The sequence below is a fragment of the Chironomus tepperi genome, unplaced genomic scaffold, assembly GCF_022539635.2.
Source record: "Chironomus tepperi strain 1889 unplaced genomic scaffold, CSIRO-AGI_Ctep_v1 contig_217, whole genome shotgun sequence".
NCBI classification, from domain to species: domain Eukaryota; kingdom Metazoa; phylum Arthropoda; class Insecta; order Diptera; family Chironomidae; genus Chironomus; species Chironomus tepperi.
Window position 1 is genome coordinate 1,075,605 of NW_027226339.1, and position 21,278 is coordinate 1,096,882.

A 21,278-nucleotide genomic window follows, 5' to 3' on the forward strand; every position below is an offset into this window, starting at 1 on the left:
ATCTATTAAATTTAGTTAATAAGTAATGGACAAGAAAATATAATTTGTCGTCCAGTGCTTATTACCAATAATCCTCAACAATATATATATATAAATCTACTATAATTGGGATTTGATATATCAACATTTTTACACTCAATCTCAGATTAGCTATAATTTAATTTTAATATACTCTGCCATATGAGAATAGCTTGCTATCAATCTCCAACGAAGACTGCGAAAAGTTATTTGAACTTGAACTCAATGAGAAGATGCTACGTCGGCCACTGTGATCATCAGAAAGTGTTGGAGCTCTGCTATACATTATTCGTCTCTGCGTAAGATATCTAATTGAACAGAATATAGCCACAATTACTGCTAACAAGAAAATTATGCCTAATGTGCAGAAAATAACTGCTAATCGTGATTGCGATATACATAAAACATCAGGTCCTAAATAATGATCTGATGAGTGTGCTTCCGATTTTTCTGTAAATTATATACTTAAAGACATTAACAATTTAAATGAGAAATGGCAAATCATTTACCTCTCGATGTAGCATTGCTTATTGGTCTATCAATTGCCTCTATTTGTGGTGCAATTACCTTCAAACTATTAAATATCTCTAAACGTGCTAACGGTCTTTTCAGCAAATGATTCTCTGATATATCTTGGCATTCTTTCGAACATTCTCCTCGGCATAGAATGATTCCACAATTAAAGTGGATTATTTCCTTATCAGGGAATTTAAAGGCTTGAAATTCTGTTGCGATAAAATAAATTGATTTAATTATTTATAAATGTGAATCATAGGTTATGAACTTGTTTACAAATGATGATTATCAGGAAATACCGTATTAGATATTGTCAGATATTATAATAATAATAATAATTTTATTACCGTTAAGGTATTTCTAATACATTATGTTATATAATAATTCGTTTCTGACTATTGGGAATTTGATGGGTGGAAAGAGTTTAAATTTTGGTCAATCAAGAAGTAAAGCAATTCCTGTGGCACCATATTCAGACTGAATATTGTTTTATTTTGTTCCTTTCCGTAAACTGCATCGTAGCACTTTAGCATCGACGCCATCCAATCAAAGGCATTCTCGTGAAAATGCATCATTTGTAAGTGTATGGCGCGTACAAATGGATCAATAAGATACAGACTCCACTTTGCAGCTACTCTCATTGAACATGGATTCGCCCTTCGGCCTAGTGATCATTGAGAGCGTCGCGTGACTATCGTTTCGCTGGCTGTACGGTACTTATGCGATTATACATCTTATGAGCACCTTAAAGACAGGTGTAAGCTTAGACTTTTCCCTCAAAAGCAATAATTGCTGTCTCCGTATGCTGCGACCATCATTAGAGCATGAATACATCATTAAGACCTGATGCAATAATGAAAGTTCCCGATATTATTCTAATGGATATTTAGAATTAACAAATTCAATTGCTAGTGCTTTAGTGGAGAGCTTTGTTCTTGATGACTTTTTGAAAGCGTTAAACTCATTATCATCATATTGTATTAGAACCACTCGTGAAGAAGGGACCCAAGTGGAGGGCAACATGTACGTCGCGACACAGGTGGTGGACAACCTCTGTTGCGACAAAAATGGTGGACAACTTGTACGTCGCGACACAAGTGGTGGACAACCTCTGTTGCGACAAAAATGGTGGACAACTTGTACGTCGCGACACAAGTGGTGGACAACCTCTGTTGCGACAAAAATAATGGACAACCTGTGTTGCGACACAAATCGTCAACAACCATTGCGTCGCAACACAAGTGGTGGGCAACTTATGTCGTGTTTGGTTTCGGTGGTTTATCACGAAAGTGTGTCGCGACACAAAAAAATTGTATACCACTGTGCTAGAGGATCATTATCCTGATAATCATAATTTGTGTAATAGACCTACCTGTAGAATATATTTTACGGACGATGTCATCGTCACTAGTTTTCGACCATCCTTCTTCTAGGTCCATAACCTTTTCAGTAAACTCAGACATGATTAGTTCGTCCACAGCACATCCATATTCATCGAATAGTCTCTGAGATGAATCTCCAACTCCATCGAATGCTATACAGTCGACAATTCTCATTCCAACATTTCGTGGCAGCAATGCATTTGCTGATATCGTCACATTCTCGCCCACTGTCGCATAATCACCTTTTTGCGAATCTATTTGAAGCCATGATCGAATCTTCATGCCAGACTTGAAGAATCTCATTCTTCCGTTTCGTTGTGGCTTTAAGTCGTTGCTTTCAATGTTATAATCCATTGTGTCTGTCGACACTTCACATTTTACATTAATTTTAATATCACTTTTTTGCTGTAGCTTTGAGCTGTGCTGAACAACAATCTGTACTGAATATTCCATACTATCTTTAGACAGCATATGTGATCTTATACCACACGATGTTAATGGTAATGTAAGTAAATTCGATCCTGCCTGACTATTACATTCGTCTAGAAAACCTTTTGCATAAAACATTCCTTTAAATGGACGCAGCATATTCAATTTAAGATGCATTAAATCTTTTGTGCAATTTGTTTCAACTGATAAAATCTTTTGTGGATTTTTGTTTGCTCTAGTGCCATTGAAACAATACCACATTAGCAGTAACTGTACAAACAAAAGCATGATGATCAATTGTTTCTATTTTAATTCTTTATCTCCTTAGTTAGAGTCAATCTCTCGATTCCGAAGTTTACAATCTTCTTCCTTTGAGGTGCTTGCTTTTTGTAGAAAAACAAAATTAATGTTTTGAGTTTTAAGTTGGCGCATTCATTTCCTGTAATGTTGATCCATATGTAGTAATTAAATACAATTGTTTATGCAAAATAATAATAAAAGTTATAAAAAGTGAGCTAAGTGAAGCTACAGTGTTCAGCAGTGCTGTTCAAACTTTATTGTGGCACGATACATCTTTGTGACAAGCTTCGACCACAATCACACACGACATACAACTCATGACATTTCCAAATAAGTTTGTGTGTGTGTGTGTGTGTTTATGTGTCGCGTCACACAACTCAAGCAACACTGCAACACAACAAGCTAAAGAATTCAAAATAAAAACTAAGCTATGATGTATGAGAAATAAGGCAGTAGCATAACTTTCATGGGAACGGAAGTTTAGTGAAATAAATATGCGGAATTAATTTCTTTCGTATTATTATTTTCTTATTTAATTTCAAATGTCTGAGCATTGAGTGCATAACTATATCAAAAAGTGGATTGGGAATGTCTACTGTTTGTTTTTGTGGAAATTGGGATGGATGCTTCGAATAAATGTCGCATTCTTACATGCTTTGTTAAATATGACATTTCAGGCACTGATCTATATTTTAAAGATACATAGGCACAGCTAGAGATTTGTATGAATGATAAGACATTGAGAGTAATTTGAGTTCTAAGAGGCGTCACGTATGAAGTGATTATATTCAAGTGCCAAAGAATTCGTGACATGCTTCAACAAAGATGCATTCCAGTCACTTGAAAAACTCTTTAATTGAGGAATATTTGACAAAATTTAAGAACAAGATTAAATGCTTGGTTGCACGTAAAATTATGGAACCATTTAGTTTTCATGCTTTATGACTTTCTTTAAATTATCATTTTTGATTTATGTCTATCGGAAGTAGAATATTTGGAAAGTATTTCGTCTCATTATAGTTCATACATGATGACCAACAATCGCCAGTTTTAGGAAGAATTGTTGCAGAATTGCATCCATGGGATATTTCGGTCAAAGAGCAATTAAGTGCCTTACTGGTCAAATGGGTAAGGTGAATGCAGAGTTGCGAAGGCCGACGTCGGCGGCCGAGAGAATCGGCCAGTCGTTCATCGTTTTTATCGGCCATCGTTTTTTATCGCTCGCCGTTTTTTATCGGCCGCCATTTTGAAAAAATAAACGGCCCGCCGTTTTTATCGCTCGCCGTTTTTATCGGCCGCCGTTTTTTATCGGCCGCCGTTTTGAAAAAATAAACGGCCCGCCGTTTTTTATCGGCCGCCATTTTGAAAAAATAAACGGCCCGCCATTTTTATCGCTCACCATTTTTTATTGGCTAACGTTTTTTAAAAATTACAAAAGTCCTCGTGTTATTGATCGAGCGACTTAAGCGTATTTTTGTCCCAGCAATCAGTAATTGATTAATAAGTCATTTTAAGATCTACAAAACGAGATTCAGTAGAATCCAAGTCACTTCCTAACTCACAAAACGAGATCCAGTAGGATCCAGTTCACTTTCCGGTCCACAAAACGAGATCCAGTAGGATCCAGGTCACTTCCAAATCTTAAAAACAAGATCCTGTAGGATCCATATAACATCCAAACTCTTAAAAACATGATCCAGTAGGATCCAGTTTACTTTCAGACCTAAAAACAAGGTCCAGTAGGATCCATATAACATCCAGACCCTTAAAAACATGATCCAGTAGGATCCAGTTTACTTTCAGACCTAAAAACAAGGTCCAGTAGGATCCATATAACATCCAGACCCTTTAAAACATGATCCAGTAGGATCCAGTTCACTTTTAGACCTAAATAACAAGATCCAGTAAGATTTAAGTTACTTCAAACTTTGATCAGTAAACACTGTCAAAACATCGAAAACATTGAAAAACAATGAAAATTCGTGTTATTGTTTTTGTTTTTGTTGTTTATGAAAATGAAAAATTTTTAATTATAGCATATATGCGTTGATTTGAAACTTTTAAACGCCGTTTTTAATCGGCCGCCGTTTTAAAAAAACAATCGGCCCGCCGTTTTTAACGCTCGCCGTTTTTGGCCGACCGATAAAATCAGGCCGTTTCGCAACTCTGGGTGAATGACTCAAATTTGGTATGGTAACCCGAAAGACGTAGGTTCAAATCACGACAATTTGAATATGTGTCCTTTTCCGGAAGTTTCGATTCTTCGACTGTGTAATGAACACGAGATCAAGTCATGATTGAGCCTTTGAGCAATGTTGGATTGGGGAAGAACTCAGCAGTTTGAAATAAATCGAGAGAAATAGAGACAAGAGCTTCAAGATTGCCTTTCGATTGGAATATTATCAGAACCTGAAAGTATCACGTCATGCTAACAATAAAATTAAAAGAGTATTTAAAATGTGAATAATGCAATTTTGTGGCGACCGTTTGAATGAATAATACAGGAGCTGGAGAGTACGTTAAACAGAAAAATATCAGTGAACAAAGCAAGCTGTTACAAAAAAGAAAACGAATGCTTGGTAATTTTTCAATCAAAATTGCGCCAAAATTTTGAATGTAAAGCTAACTCAAATCGAGAGGAATCAAATCCAATTCTTATTCATGGAGGTGCTATAAAGAACACATTGTGCTGTTCGGAACTTGAGTGTAAGGTTAGCACAAACCTCAAAGCATCATATGCAAAACATCAACCTGCCTTAACTCATTGAACCCAAAATCATCAAATTAAAAAAAAAAATCAGACCATAGACACAAAAAGCATTTCTGCACGCGTAAGCAAACGTTATTTGATTCTAAAAGCAATTGCTTGCTATGATAAAAATAAAAAAAAAAGGCCGATTAAACGTTTATGCAAATTCTGTTCTCTTTTCCTCATCACAGAACGTCCCAAATTGCTAGAACAATTACCATAAATAATGTGAAAATTATATTAAAAAAATCTAGGCTTATTGAATGAATAATTTTCATATAATTAATTAAATTTAGCCCAAGTTGTTGGTGCTCCTTTAATTAAATTTTAATGCACAGATTTCTACAGACTTATTTGCAATGTATTGCGTAAGTGAAATGAAATTTGCGAATATCAAGATCGAATATAAATATTTAAGTATAGCTACAATTAATTAAACTCTTAATACAGTGGTTCGCAACCTATTTTGTGGAATAACACTAAACGATGACCGTTAATTTTTTAAAAATACCATCGAAAAATTCAAATATTTTTTGACAGTTGAAAATCTTTGAAATTTTTTTGACCGTTACAAAAATTTTAAAGTGAATTTTGCTGTCTTAATTCTTTCATACAAGTAGTTACTAGAGTGTGTCTGTCAAAAACGACCGTTAATTTTTTTCAAAAAAAAATTTTTGGTCGTTAAAATTTAAATTTATTTTGACCGTTACTTTAACTTTTCTTCGTAACGCAAATTTTCATTTTAAAATAAGTGGAGTTCGAAATATTCGAATTTTTTGACAATCTAATGTCGAAAAACTCGAATTTGAGACGGCCACACTCTGGTAGTTACTTTACAAAACTTCATTAAGATGCTCAAAATCTTATAAAAACTTTAATATATTTTTAACGGTTATTTGAGTTTTAAATGCACACGGCATGTTGCTCATTGCAGCTTCAAAGTGTTCACAATAGTGTGCCGCGGAACACAGCTCACTATCTAAAGCAATGCTGGACAATCTTTTATTTTTGCGGCACTTTAGTACTTGAATAAAACCGTACACGACCTACGATTCATGGCATTTTCAAATGATTCATGGCACACTAGTGTGTCACACATGTCCACGGCACACATGTTGCCCACACATTGTCTTAAGAGAAGAAAAATTAAATCATTAACATAGTTAAGTAACATGAAGATATGCAATCATTAAGGTTGGTTCCGTTTACTTGCAAAAAAAATAAAAATTGATAAAAATTCACCGCTAAACACGAAGAAATATAATTAATTAATTTATCCAAGAAGTTAAATTATTTAAGTACGCATAATATTCATGAAGAGTCAGCAACACGTTTACGAGCATGAAGCTTAATAATCGGTCACGCTTTCAGAGCAAAGCCAAAAGAGTAATGATCGCCATACATTTACTTTCATTATACAGTGTTTTTATTATTCTTCTATTTTAGCGCCGTACACAAGGTGCATGCAATTAGCATCAACTTAAATTACGGATGAGAAAAAGGAGAACGACAAGAAGTAAAGAATTTCTATGTTGTGTATACGACAATCCATTGATGTCATGAACGCTAAATATTATGGTTGAAAGAAAAAGTGTAAAAATGGGACAGAAAATTTCTCTTTCTATATTCTGGTCTACTTATAGAATATACAGCATAGCTTAAGAACTGTGAGAACGATGCCGCCGATATCTCATACATCATTTTGATAATCCAGAAACTGTTAATTTTTTTTTTTCAGCAACATGAAATGCTTCATGAATGGATAAGCAGGCAGGCAAGTAAGTAATGAATATATATGGTTGAGTAAAAGACAGCCCAAAAATTAAGAATAAGAGGAGAACCGTTTGTTAATTAGGTAATATTCAAACAGTAAAATATTCGCTGCTTATTGTACAGCTCAAAAAAAAAAATTATTTCATTGTTGTTAAAAGAATGAAAAATGAAAAGCATTTCTGCTTCTTCTACTGCTGTTGCTGAAAAAGAAATATGGGACAGAGTTAAGTGGCTGGAATGGGAACACAACATTATGATTGCTAGTATAGTAGCTTTTCGTATATGTACGTCTGCGATGCTGCTTTTCTTGTGTTTTTAGAACACGACATTTTAATTGATGCTTTTAGGATGGAAGTGGAACGGATGAAAAATTAAATGGAACATTTTCTTTCAAGAGATTCCCTTTTCAATGCACAAATCTGACATACATTTACTTTTTAATGTATCCTTAATTTATTGGTAATTTCCGTGTGATTTTTAGACATTTGCGGTCAATTTAATTCTGTGTCAACGTTAATTATGGCCATTGGATGAAAATGTGACAAATTGCTTCAAAGCTTACTATTTTATCTGAATGGATCTAAATGACCGATGTGCGTGTTTTGGTCAGAAACTTTTACCAAAAAATTAACATTGATTGAGTAAGGAAGCTGGTTGAAGAAGAGTCGTCAAAAGGAACAAGAAGGTTCAATTTGACAGAGTTTAATTAGAGAAAAACCTGAACAACTATGAGTTCTGAAGATCGAGACTGGAATTTGTCGAGACCAAGACTTCAAAGAATTCCTCTATAGTTTGGGTATGTCGCAACTTCAGGAAACCCTACCCTACCGTACATATCGAAATAATTTTATGCTCCTAGTTTATTTCTAAACGAAGGAAACAGTGGAGTTGCAAGGAAGGTACCCTCTAATGAACGAGAATTTTTATCAATCTGCATGTGTTTAAAGACAACGATGCAAGGTCGTAGCCTGGGAAGCGGAAAGAGAAGAGGTCAAACCCCAATACTCAATTAAGTAATAAGAACTCGACGTCTAATTGAATTTTGTATGGAATCGAGTCGACTTTTCATATAATATACGAGTCGACTTCAAGTAATCTAACAAATATTCTTGGCAGGGACGTATTGAATAAGATTTGAAATTGGGAAAAAAGGCTAGGTTCGTAGAATAGCAGAATAGCTCTTAGGGGGCTCAGACACTCAAAATTATTTCATCCGATACAAGGACAAACTTTCATCCAGAACAATAGAATCTTTCATCGTAACAAAAGACATTTCATTTAGATGAAATTCAGTGCCAATGTCATGAGGGACATGACCGTTTTTTACACGCTTTTATTCAATCTTGAATCTTCAATTTGCTAATATTTTCCGCGACATAAATCCAAAATCCTTATTATTTTCGAATTTAGAGCGAAGAAGGCTTTGCGATTATAATTTAAATGAGGGAAAATCTTTATTACCATAAATTGGCAATATGCATGAAAAGTCATTTGTTTACGTCAAAAAGGATTAATAAAACAGTACTTTAACTAGAATATCAAATTTCCACCTTTCTGATTGATTGACTGGCTCATCTTTAAGTTCAATTCCAAATTTCAACAACCAATAAATTTTGATTAATTTGATTATAATTCAACAATTCGACATTCCAAATCAGCTTAAGTAACATCCATGCTTACCATTTATTTTATCATTTTGAACGCAGTATCCAATTATGTTAAGTGGTTTCCAATAATTCAAAAAATAAAAGCACAAAAATCATAAACAAAACTCCGATAATCAAGAACAATCAAATTTGGTTTCTGTTAACATAACTTCTATTTTTATATGATTTTTTCTTCTTCTTCTTCTAATTCATCATTAATCACTTTAACTTCTTCTTCTGATTCAATTGCTGATTATTATTTCTCATTAAATTAATAAAACCTCAGTAACCGTTTTTTGCAAATCAAAATAAATAACCGAATATTTTTCTTATTTTCTTTTTCTTTTTCTTTTTATAGAGCACCGTGCTTCTGTTGAACACGCAAAGGAATGAATTCTTGTGCTTCTTTTCCGATGGACAGCGTTTTGAAAACTGAATGAATGAATGAAAAAAATAATATAAAAGAGTAAAGATTACTTAAGACAGCGAAATGTATGAAAATAAAAGATGCGTGTACAGCGTAAAAGAAGTGGTAATGAAAAATCATCATCTTCTCTTGATGTTCATGCTAACGTGAAAGAGAGAGGTAGTACTATTGCATAATGTTCATATATATATAAAATGTATATCTTGACCGAGAATTCTTTGCATTTTCGCTCAACATACTCACAGCTGCAAAACTTTCTAGACCTACTCACGCTGCGGCAATAAAAAAAAAATCTTAATGTGTTATCGTGACATCAATGCATAGCAAAATCTCAAGTCAGTGCCACCGTGACTCTTTCGAGTCATTTGAAAAATTCAGAGTTGCTAAGCAGGCACCTGTCATAGGTGAAAACCGTACAATTTCTTGATAATTTGTATGGTTTATTGTTCAATTGACGTTTTGCTTTCTTCCAAATCTGCACAGTTGCATTTACCAGGGTATAGCAATGCAATGTACCTAGCCAAAATTTGAGAGTCGCGAATACACAAACCGAGTTGATGTGACTAGAAACAGCGAAAAAGCACCCGAATCTGGACAATTCTTTCCCTGGGATCGCACCCGGGTCGTTAGAAAGGTAGTCCGACGCTTTAACTACTACGCCACTGCTACTTTTTCGCTGCCTTAATAATGTGCATGGTTTGTTAATCATTCAAAACCTTACAAATTACCAAGAAATTGTATGGTTTTTGACTGTGACTGTGGCAGAGTTGCAAAAAAAGTGTCTGTGACAGGGAAAACTATACAAATTCTAGATAATTTGTAGGAAAACCATATAAATGATCATGAATTTGTACGGTTTTTGCCTATCACAGACAGGTGCCTTGTTTTGCACCTCTGGACTGGTGCTAGTTCTGCAACTCTGATTTGAAATCGATGCCAATTTTATTTTTTGCTTTTTTCTTGTCGCATAGAAAATGCCGGAAAAATAATAAGAATGACCAGCTCAGGAAAACTTTTGTCATTTGCCGTTATTTTTAGCATGCAATGACTAAATAGAGCAGCTTAATGTCTCACGCATCCAAAATAACATTCTTTAAACGCATGCATTGATAATAAATGTTTATAATCAGCAAAAATTTTGATTTGTGTGAGATAAAAAAAATCATGCTGTTTATGTGAATTTAATACTCTGAGCATAACATTCTCTCACTGGAAGTAAAATTGAGAGTAACTGGAAGTAATTCTCGTCACAATTTTCCAAAATATCGATCGAAAAAGCTTAGAAAAAAGTTGGGAAATAAAAAAAATTTTTCATTCCTGACTGGAGGTTTCAATTTGCTGTTGAATTAAAGCAGTAAGAAATAATTTTAAGTTTATTCGTTTTGTGCATTTATGTGTCATTAATTGTTAATTAATTCATAAAAAAACAGATATTATACTAGTAGTGTTTATCAAAGTTATTAAATCAGTTAAATTTCGCTCAGAAAAAGGCATAAAAAAAAATCTTTTTTTTTTTCATCATCAAGGAATGGAATGGAAGTGAAAAAATAAAAGTTCATGATTCTTTTAAACAAAAATGCTTGTTGGATAGAATGAATAATTAACAAAGTATTAAAAATCAAGTTTAGTACATAAAATTGCAAAAAAAGAAATTTTTCATAATCTATAAATGTAGAGGAACTAAGTGTAAAATTTTCAAATAGAACGTCAAGGGAAATAAAAAAAAGAAGGAAGAAGAAGGAATGAGAGTGTGGATGCATTGAAGGAGGGTGAATAAACTCTATTTCCAAATGAGTTCTAAAGAAAGTTAAAATAATTTTTTTTATTGGCATTAAATAGACGTGAAACTCTCGTGTTTAAGTATATATCTGGAAAATGTAGATCCTGTGCAAAATATATAAGAATTAATTAATTAAGTTATGTATGTGTGAAGAATTTGAAAAGAAAATATTTTCAAGGAACGGCAAAGGACAAAAGATTAAAGAAATAATAAACAAGAATTAAAAGGAGAAACAAATAAATCTGAAAGTGAAGGATAGAGCATAAAGGAAATAGAAATTATCGAACGATGTTATAGCATTGTAGATTATTTTTTTGAGAATGTGTGCACTTTTCATTTCGATTTGAGTAAGTTGAGGTTGAAAATAAGTCATAAATTCACATTTTTGTATAAGTCTGGAAGAAGTGTTGGTCCGACCTTAACCACAAGGGAGGAACGTTAACCTAAAAAAAATTATCATTGTGGATTAATCTCATATGCCACATCCAGCAAAAAAGAAAATCAAAAACAGTTATGGAATCAAAGGGAGGTCCAGCGGGTGTTTTTCCGCATAGTAAATTTAAACCATCATCAATCCATATCAGTCAACAATCCCAGGAATCAACTACTGGCACGGGAACATCGACCACATTACAAGCACCATTAACTCCACGTATTGACATAAGTCGTGCATCAAGCTCATCCTACCATGAAGATAGTTCACCCGAAAATGTCTTTGATCAGGTATGTACATTAACCGCTACACATTATCCATGCTTTCATCCTTTCCTTTCTCATTCTTTTTTTTTTTTTGATAAAAATTGAATACCGTGAAGCAAATATCATTCAATTTTTCACACCAAGGTCGCAGAACTACATTTTATGTTGACATTCTTCTTCCTTTCTTTTGTTTAAGCTATTTTATAGAAATTTATGGTAAAAAAATTAAGCGACCATGCTTCATTCGTTTATTGTTCTCAATTCTCTTTTGGAATTAATTTTTATGTTTAGTCATTTACTCTTTTTTGAGTTCGAATTGTTTCTTTTTATGCATATTAAACATATATCAATGAACTTGTTCTTTATGATTTCAATCAAGGTGCGCCAATTTTGAAAAGGATAAACCTTGATTAAAGTCTTGGCTTTTTTTTAGTATTTTTCCTTTATATTTCAAAATGTGTGCAACTTGTTAAATATTTCGTTTAAAAGAACTAATAAAATTATTTCATTCATCATTTTATATTATGTATGAAAAATAAGGATGATTGTGGTACCGTATGTGAATGGGTAAAAAAACTAATTTTCTTTCATACTTTTGCTAAAAAAACTCTGTATATGGGACTTCATTTATTACGTAATGCTCTTGGGAGGAGAGGGGGAATCAATTTGAGATATTGTCGGTTTCGGCTAAGAATAGCAAGTCTGTAGTTTTGGTCTGAATCGCATGGTTCATCCAAGACTGCATAACTGCATTTCTAGACGAAATCTCGATTTTGGTACTCCACCAGTCCTTTAGATTTGTACTGTGCCTTCCCGAGCTACACTAATGATGAAGGCTTCGCCACGGAACTTTAAAGGTTCCGCTAAACCTCTTTTATTAATACCAAAATAAAACAGCTTATATTTGGCAGTCATATGGAAGCTAAACGGAGACGGTTTACATTTGGTATTGATTAAAGAAGTTTAACGGAGTTTTAAACACTTTGTGAAGCCATCTGCGTTTGTGTCATTCGGGATTATAGTTCGTCAAAAGCTGTAGACCTGCAATTTTAGACGAACTCTCAATTTGATATTTTGTAGGATTCGACCAAGAATCATAGGTCTGCAGTTTTGGGCTGAATCTTATAGTTTTTTCAAGGCTGCAGGTTTGGAATTTTAGACGCATGGTTTCCCGATTTTCCGGTCCTGGAGGATTTCTGGGACGAGATCTTTCCGGGAAATCCCTGTCCCGGCCTGGATATCGGGAAAGCATATTTAGACGAATCCTAGTATTGTTACATCTCAAAACGAGATGGGGGTGTGGGTGGTTGTCGATTCTCCCAACGTTACGTAATAAGTGAACGACCCCCAATGCTATATGTTGTATATTTTTCGTATCATAAATCTCTTAAATTCATATTCATACGACCAAAAAACACAAAACAAAAAAATAAAAAATTGGTGATTAAATCAGCCAATGATATCAGAAACGTCTGCATGCTTTATACTGTCTCCCTCTTCCGATCACAATCATCGGCCTATGTAATAGTGGAAAATTCATTTCCCAAAATCGATATTTATCAAAAAAAAAAAAAAAAAGTTCAGACTGTTCTATTCCAGACGTTATTTGTGCTTTTTTTTCAATGTGGTATGTTTCATGTTTTATTATTTTTGTTTAAGCAAGTATGAATGTCATTGCTATTTGACTTCAGTAGTGCATTTAGTTTAATTTTCTCTTAAAATCAACATTCACATTCAGAACTGCTTAATCGCAAAATTCAGATGGAATTTCATTATTTCGAGAAAAAAAATGTCACTAAAAATAAGCAAAAAAAAGCTGTGCTTAATAAGCAAAATAAAAAGACTTGACATTCACCCTTCATCAAGCACCTTCAAAGAAAAAGGACAAAATGGAGCCAAACTATGTGTTGTTAGACATGCCATTTGTTTAAAAATACATTAAAAGGTTTTTTACCTCTCTTACCATTATTTCTGCCAATTTATTTATACCACTTTTTTATGTATTTTAATATGTCCTACATACAATACGATTGGGGTGTATATACATTATAAGTATGGCACTTATAAGTAGTTGCAAAAAAAAATTATAGTTTCAATCAAATTTGATTGATCCACAGAAATAGAAAATTGTTGAAGCTATGTCGCACCTTCTATAACCGCCTGGAATATTTAGAAGGATTTTCCTGATTAATTTTGATCGTAAATGGCTATGAAAACCGCGATTTTAAGATATTTTGTGATTTTATCACTCACTTTTTTCACAAGTAAAAACAAAGTGAGCATTTAAGAAAAACAGGGGTTTAAACTAAGTAATAATTTGCTCAAATTTGAGCAATTAAATTTAAATTATCAAAAACCGTTAAAAATTTAATAATTCTAAGTTTTAATTAAATTCACAAAATGAAAAAGTGTCTCGATTAAACAATGACAGAGAATCCATCCATAATTTTGCGAATACAGCATAAATTATTCATTAAAGTATGCTTTTGTATCCTTTTCTAAATATACATCATTTCCATACAAAAAAAAGTACATCAAAACTCAAACATGGTAACGATTATTTTTCAGGTCGGAACTGGAACATTACAAGAAGCATCTGGTTGCTTAGAGCTATTTCAAGAAGATGCTGACGAATTACGAAGCTCTACGGAAGAATTATTTTTCATGGAAAAAGAAAAAGGTCAAACTGAGTGTGAAAAACCCTCATCAGCGCAAGTAAGTTTCTGTAAATACATTTGACATGAGTTACTCATATTAATGATTATTATTTTTATAACAAAAAAACCCCTATAAGGTCCCACGAGCTCCAATGATATTCAAGTTTGATGAATCTCAAACATTACAGCAACTCACCCAATATAATCGTAAAGATTCGGGTAGCTCAGAGGTAGCAGCATTTTTGAATCCATCAGGTAGAACAAGTAGAATTTCTAGTGTTGGAAGCCAAGGATCTGCTGTAAGTAGATTGTCGGGTGCTTCTGGTATTTCACGATCGCCTTCACCACATAAGATGTTAGTAGAGACATCATTTTGTGGACCAAAACCAATAGAACCGACTTCCGATGCTGGAAGTATAGAGCAACTAACTGCTGATATTGAAAGTGTTATTTTAGCTAGACGAGGTGATCCAACGAGAGTGGCACTTGCGGAAGGTGTTGAGGTAAAAGAGTCTGTAATGTCTGCAGTAAAGCCACCAAAAAAGACGACTAAAGAAAAAATTCAAGAAATATCGAATACGTCAATGACACCGGCTGAGTCAGCTCGAGCAGCTGCTAAAGAACAAAGAAGAAAAGAAATTGAAGCATTGAAAGTCAGGTTGAATGCCATCAATCAAAAGCAGTTGGAGAAATCAACAAAATCAAGTGGTTTGGTAAAGAAAGTTATCGGTGTGACACCTGAGGGAACTGAATATACTAGAATAAAATTAAAACCGGATCATTTATATGAGGATAATGGTATAAGTCCAAATGAGAAGGTAATCGAAGAAAAAGAATTTACAGATCCATTAGAGAAGAAGAAAGAGAGATTAGCAAAAAAGGAAGAAAGTAATCAACTTAGTCGTAAAAGCCCATCGGCACATGCAACAGACAATCGTTCACCATCACCAGCATCAACATCTGTATCAAGAAAAAGTTCATTCTGTTCATTTTTTAAATCTAAAGATCCAACAGCTGGAGATACAACTAAATCAAAATCGTCAACAATACCATCAGGCAAGAATAAATTAAATGATAAATCACCCATTCCATCGCCAAGTAAGAGTAGTTTTAGTAGTAGAATAGCATTGACATTATTCAAATCTAATCGCAATCCGTCTCCTTCCCAATTAATAGAACCATCATCTTCTGTACAGGAAGGATCATCATCTAAAAAGATATCATCTCAATCACAGCAAAAGTCGTCAATGAATCAGAAAGATAAACCAAGATTAAGATATTATGATACGCCTGATGTAATTTTTATACCATTACATACACCGCCGGAAGAGAAAGAATTTAGTGCATTGAAAAAGACAAGTCAAGATGTTGTTGTTGTTGAGAAAAAGGATGTAAGTGATGTTATCGTAATAGCTGCTCAAGATGTCGAGAAGAAAACGCATACTCAATCACAAATAACATCGCATAATCAAACTATACTTAATATAAAGCCAAAAATTGCGCCCACTGCCCAAATAGAGAAAATGCAAAGTACTGATGAACTCGAACTTCAAGAATTACCTAATCGTAAGGTAATAGAGGATCGTGATGCAGGTTCGAGCTTATGGAGTGTTGAAGTTCAACGACACAGTTCTCAAGAAAGTCAAGAGACTGTCATATCTTCACAACCAAAACATGATAATATTATATCAAAAAATGGAATACCGGAGAAGCCAGTCATTCCATCATTCATCGATACAATAAATGAAAATCAACCATTAAATCAACAACAAAAAGGACGTCATAAAAAGCATATTTTATTTAGTACAAAAATAGGTAGTGGAAGTGAAGAGCAAATATTCAGTACTCAATTGAGTCTATCAAAAACTGAAAGTCAATCAAGTCAACTATCAGAACAAGCATCAGTATTTGAAAGTCCAAAAAACGAAGAATGCGGAACGAAGGTGCAGGAAGTTACCCGAAACACTATGAAGCATCAATCATCGAGTGAGGTAGAGAAGGTAACAGCAACATCTGTGCGATCTCGTTCCGATCAGAGTGATTCGGGCTCACGACCTCAATCTGTTACGAGGAAACAAAGAAGTTCTGGTGAATTCTCAAAAAAGCGTGAATCATCTGAAGAGCTTCTTCATAAAATGCCACGTGACACATCGAAGGAAATAATAACTCCTCAAGTAATACCACAGTATCAACAAGCATCGCCAACATCTTATGAACCACAAACTACACAAACAATAAATGAGAATGTTTTACATCACCAATCAAGCGGATCACGTATGGAAATTTCATCAGAATCAGATCGTGAATCTGACATTGATGGTTGCATACATAAGCGTGTATCAAGACTTATGGAAGATCACGAAAGTGCTGGTTTAGTATTACAAGAGTCATTTGATGATGAATTACCATATGTTCCAACTACATTACCCGAGGAGCGATCAAGTGGTATTAAAATTATTCCAACTAAGGAACGTACACAATCGGAACTTATAACAATACCACTTGAACGTCCTCGCTCAACTACACCCATACATCCAACATCATTAGATAATTTCTGCGAAAAGAAACCTAGTGATATAACTGATGCAAATCTCATTAGGGGTGAAAAGTTGAGAATAAGTTTACCACGTCATAAGCCGGAACAAAGTAAGGAAAAAGTTCAACAAAAAGCTATGACGAGACGTACGTCAAATCTATCAAATAAAAGTTGGACAGAATTTGCTGAACAAGGAATACAAAATACATGTTCAAAAAAAACGGAAAGAACTCGTAAAGAATCAAACTCAAGTCAAGATGGTGAACAGCATAATGTTCAGCAACATCAACCACCTGTAGGTCCAATAGTTAAATCCCATTCAAAGAAATCACTAACAAGCAAATGGATTGATTTTGAAAATATTCCGGAAAAGCGTCAACAGCCGAAGAAAATTACAACTATTCCATTAAATAAGGATATGCCGAGTGAAAAGATTCACAATAGTAAGCATAGTCATCATCAACGACACTATGTATCACCGGAGGAATGTCAATGTGAGTGTCACGAATCAAAAAAAGATGGCGATAATAAGCAGTCTGTGAGTGATGAAACTGGTAAAACTCCATCGGATGACTCTCAGCCATTAATTGATGATAATGTCGAGAGACACAGCACGATGAGGTAAAGAAATTTAAAACCAATAAGATCGTCTTTAGAAGACGTCATTTTTGTTCTTCTTTCTCTATATCTATCCCTAAAATGGCTTATTGCCCGATTAATTTTTAGCACTGACTCATCTTTAGATTGCAGTTTAGAAAATGATGAATCTAATGATTATTTACTGCAACAATCGTCAAATCATACATCAGTTCAGAACAATAGGGCAGCTAGCAATAATAATTTAGATAAGCCATTTGGTATGGATTTATCTGTTGAATTTGGTGGACATAGTAATCGATCAAGTATTATCTCACAGGTAATAATAATAAAAAGACTGAAGTACATAAAGCTTTACATTTCCTTCCTTCTTTCTCATTTTTTATACATTTAGGACATTAAATCACCCGATTTGCATAAATAAACATACATTTACATCCATAAATCGCTTCGTTATTAAGTTTAGTAATAATGATAAAAAGAAAGAAAAAAAAAATATTAATAATCCTAAAGAATAAAATGAGAATGAGTATAAATCTTTAGATAAGACTTTCCCTTTTTTTTTTTTTTTTGAATGAATAAGATTTTACTAAGGACGTGAAATTTATCAAACAATTAATGATCTTAATAAAAGTGAATCTTTACTTTCATAAAAAAAAATATGATTATCTCCTGGGGTCGATTTCTGCGGTAATTGGTAGGGTATGGGTCGGCATAGTATGGTACTGTATAGGTACTCCACTAGTATGGTACACCTGGTATGACAAAGTGGTATGTCTGCAACAATTGATCACCGGTATATCATTGATTAGGTGTAGGTATACCACTTTTCGATACCAAGTGCACCGGGGTACCATTGATACGGTATAGGCATACCATTTGTCATACCAGGTACACTAATGTACCACTACTGTACCATCTTACCACTATACCGTACCACCGGTACAACATTGATACGGGAATAGAACTTTGCCATACCAGGTGTATCGATGTTCCATACCAGGTGTATCGATGTTCCATACCAGATGTGTCACTGTACCATACCAGGTGTGTCACTGTACCATAACAGGTTGTTCACTGTACCATACCAGGTGTGACAATGTACCTTAGCCAGGTGTGTCACTGTACCATACCAGGTGTGCACCTATACCGTACCATACTATGCCATACTGTACCGTGCCAGTACCGCAGAACTCAGCCCTTGAAGAAAGAAATAAAAAATGTATTAAAAATTGTTGTACGAGATATTTTCTTCTACTATATAGTTAAAAAGAATATAATGAATCAATTGAATATTATTATGTCGAATACAAAAAAAAATTTATTAAAAATCTCTTCAAAATCATGAACATGAACGCTTAAAAAAACATTTTTTGAAATAAGAGATTATAGCAGATAATGATGGAAATTATTAAAACATTTTCTGGCTTATCAATCAAACTGTTTAAAAGAAAATTTGTTCAGAATAAGCAGCATGTCTGCGATTTTTCTTGCGAAAAATTCTCTCTTATTCAGGAATAATGTACAATTTTTGTGTACATCCAAAAACAATTGAGTTGCTATCAAGGCATAAAGCTGAAAATTCTTTCAAAAGCATGCTTCATCTTCATGACCATCCTTTTATACTTTTGTCGGAATGACTTAACATAATTTCACTAATAAAGTAAAATTTACATCTAGTCTAGATAATCCTTAGTTCAAAGAGGACATAAAGAACCTAGATATAACTTTTTTCTAAGGTTTTATTCCAAATAAGACAGTCTGATCAATAGATTTTTTTTTAGATAAATAAAGTGTACGAGTAGATAAAAGCTTATGAAGCCCCAATTTGTTTAAAAGGTACAAAATTTGACATGGCAAAAAGCGCCTTTCTAGCAACTCACAAACAAAATAAAGGTCTTTATTTGTTTATTCTTTAAAATTATTTCATCCTTAGAGGGTCGTTTGCTTATTACGTAACGTGAAGAATCGACCTTTTTGACTCCACTCCCCCTCCATAACCCAATTTCCACGTGATGACAGTTTTTGTCCTAATGGACGTTTTTGCCTTTTTCCAACTAATAACGCTGCATGACGCAGGGTATATCAATGCAACGTACCTAGCCACAATTTGTGTGTCGTGAATACTCAAACCGGAGTTGGTGTGACCAGAACAGCAAAAAAGCACCCGAATTTAAGTAGAATTTCCATGGGATCGAACCCGGGACCTTTGAGTTGATTGCCCGACTTCCTATCCATAGTTGCAAAACTTGCAACTGTCACAGGCAATTTTTTTGACACATAATTAAGAAATTGTATGGTTTTTGCCTGTGAAAGTTGCCTGTTTTGCAAGTCTGTTTCTAACCAACTAGACCATTGTTGCTGTTTCGCTGCTTAACCCTTCTCCTCACTCCTGAGTCTTACTTCCTTACTTCGATTAACGTACAGATCATCGTTGATCCATGGCCTTTATCAGTTGGTGTCTAAAAGAGGCTCTATCGCTGGTTGTCTAATACCAAGTGCCAATACCACCTCCATCAGCGTAACGTAATAAGTGAGCAGGCAAAGAGCGTACTCTCAAGAACAAACTAAACTGAGAACATTGTTTACAAGCATGGATGCTCATCTGGCTTATTTGAGGTGAGAAATCTCTCCAGGGCACGTTCTTTGTCAGTTATGGTACCTAGTATATTCAATAAGCAAACATCCCCGTAGGAGCTTACTAAACATTTGAATGATTTTGTTGATGGTTCTTGCTTCCTAATTGACTAATTTTAAATTTCATTATTAGTTCAAACTAATTCTTGACTCGAAAATTTCAAAAATAAAAAAATTTAACGAAGAAAAAAAAATATTTTCTTAAATGTTGGGAAAATTTTCATAAATTAAAATTAAAGAATTAGAGAATAAAAATTATACAAAAAAAAAAAAAGATTATATATTGAAGAAAGAAATATGAAAAAAAAATTGAAACACGTTGTGATGAAAACCATTTAGTTAACCTAGTTATTTTTCCAAAAAAAAAAGAAAAGAAAACAAAGAATGCTTTTGCTTGATTGAAAATTCATTGATGAAAATTGAAAATGAAAATTTCATTCCTAAGTGGAAAACGTTTTTCCTTATCCAAAAGAAAACCCCTTTCTTTTTGTAATTACAACTCTCTTTTTTTAATCTACTCGCTTGCCTTAATGTTTGTAGCCAAAAAAAGGAATGAAATAAATGATGAATATATATAAAGTATGATACTACAGTAAACAATACGACGATTAAGAAGAAAAAAAGAAGAAATAATTTCGTTATAGACAAAGTTTATCGATGACTAAATTTATGATGATTATGGAATAAAATTTGTTCACCACGAAGCAATAAAGTACTGTATAGTTGAAAAAAAAAAAAAATAATGATGAAATCCTTTTGTTACATATAGAAAAAATCGTATTATTGTATTTTTATTATCATTTTCAATCTGAATGTCTCAAAATTTTTTCAAAAAAAAAAAAACCTTTAAAATCTTACATGAATCACTTAAAAAAAATTATCTCGTTAAAATATGAATAAAAAAAATGAAAAATAATGAATAAAGTGAATTTGTTGCTCTAAATCAACTCATAAGTCGATAACAAGATACATGGATGCGTTCATACAAAAATTCGATCATTTTTAACAGTCAAAAATTTGAATTTTTTTTAAACACTAACACTACGAAAGAAAATTGCTGAAATTTTAAAAATTGCAAAATTTTCTACTTTTAAATGAATTTTGTTGGTACAGAAGTATTGTAAATGCTTTA

The 21,278-nt window shown here is 33.5% G+C and overlaps 2 protein-coding genes across 5 annotated transcripts; one reads left to right on the forward strand and one right to left on the reverse strand.

Moving 5' to 3' along the window:
• Positions 1-12: 12 nt before the first annotated feature.
• On the reverse strand, positions 13-8,976 carry cyr (cypher). Its single transcript, XM_070640016.1, has 4 exons — positions 8,848-8,976; positions 1,907-2,784; positions 528-743; positions 13-468 (listed from the first exon to the last, which is right to left on the reverse strand). Exons 2-4 carry the CDS (start codon positions 2,631-2,633, stop codon positions 164-166), a joined length of 1,248 nt encoding a protein of 415 aa, XP_070496117.1. The 5' UTR covers positions 2,634-2,784; positions 8,848-8,976; the 3' UTR covers positions 13-163.
• A 1,696-nt stretch (positions 8,977-10,672) lies between these two features.
• Positions 10,673-21,023, forward strand: LOC139090172 (uncharacterized). Of its 4 annotated transcripts, XM_070639899.1 has the most exons (7): positions 10,676-11,743; positions 12,260-12,286; positions 14,288-14,434; positions 14,514-15,474; positions 15,553-17,533; positions 17,639-17,828; positions 17,904-21,023. In XM_070639899.1, exons 1-7 carry the CDS (start codon positions 11,534-11,536, stop codon positions 17,931-17,933), a joined length of 3,546 nt encoding a protein of 1,181 aa, XP_070496000.1. In that variant the 5' UTR covers positions 10,676-11,533; the 3' UTR covers positions 17,934-21,023. The 4 variants fall into 4 exon arrangements, with proteins under 4 accessions (XP_070496001.1, XP_070495998.1, XP_070496000.1 ...); XM_070639897.1 differs by having other exon boundaries at positions 10,675-11,743; positions 14,514-17,533; XM_070639900.1 differs by lacking the exon at positions 17,904-21,023 and having other exon boundaries at positions 10,673-11,743; positions 14,514-17,533; positions 17,656-17,815.
• Positions 21,024-21,278: the final 255 nt, after the last annotated feature.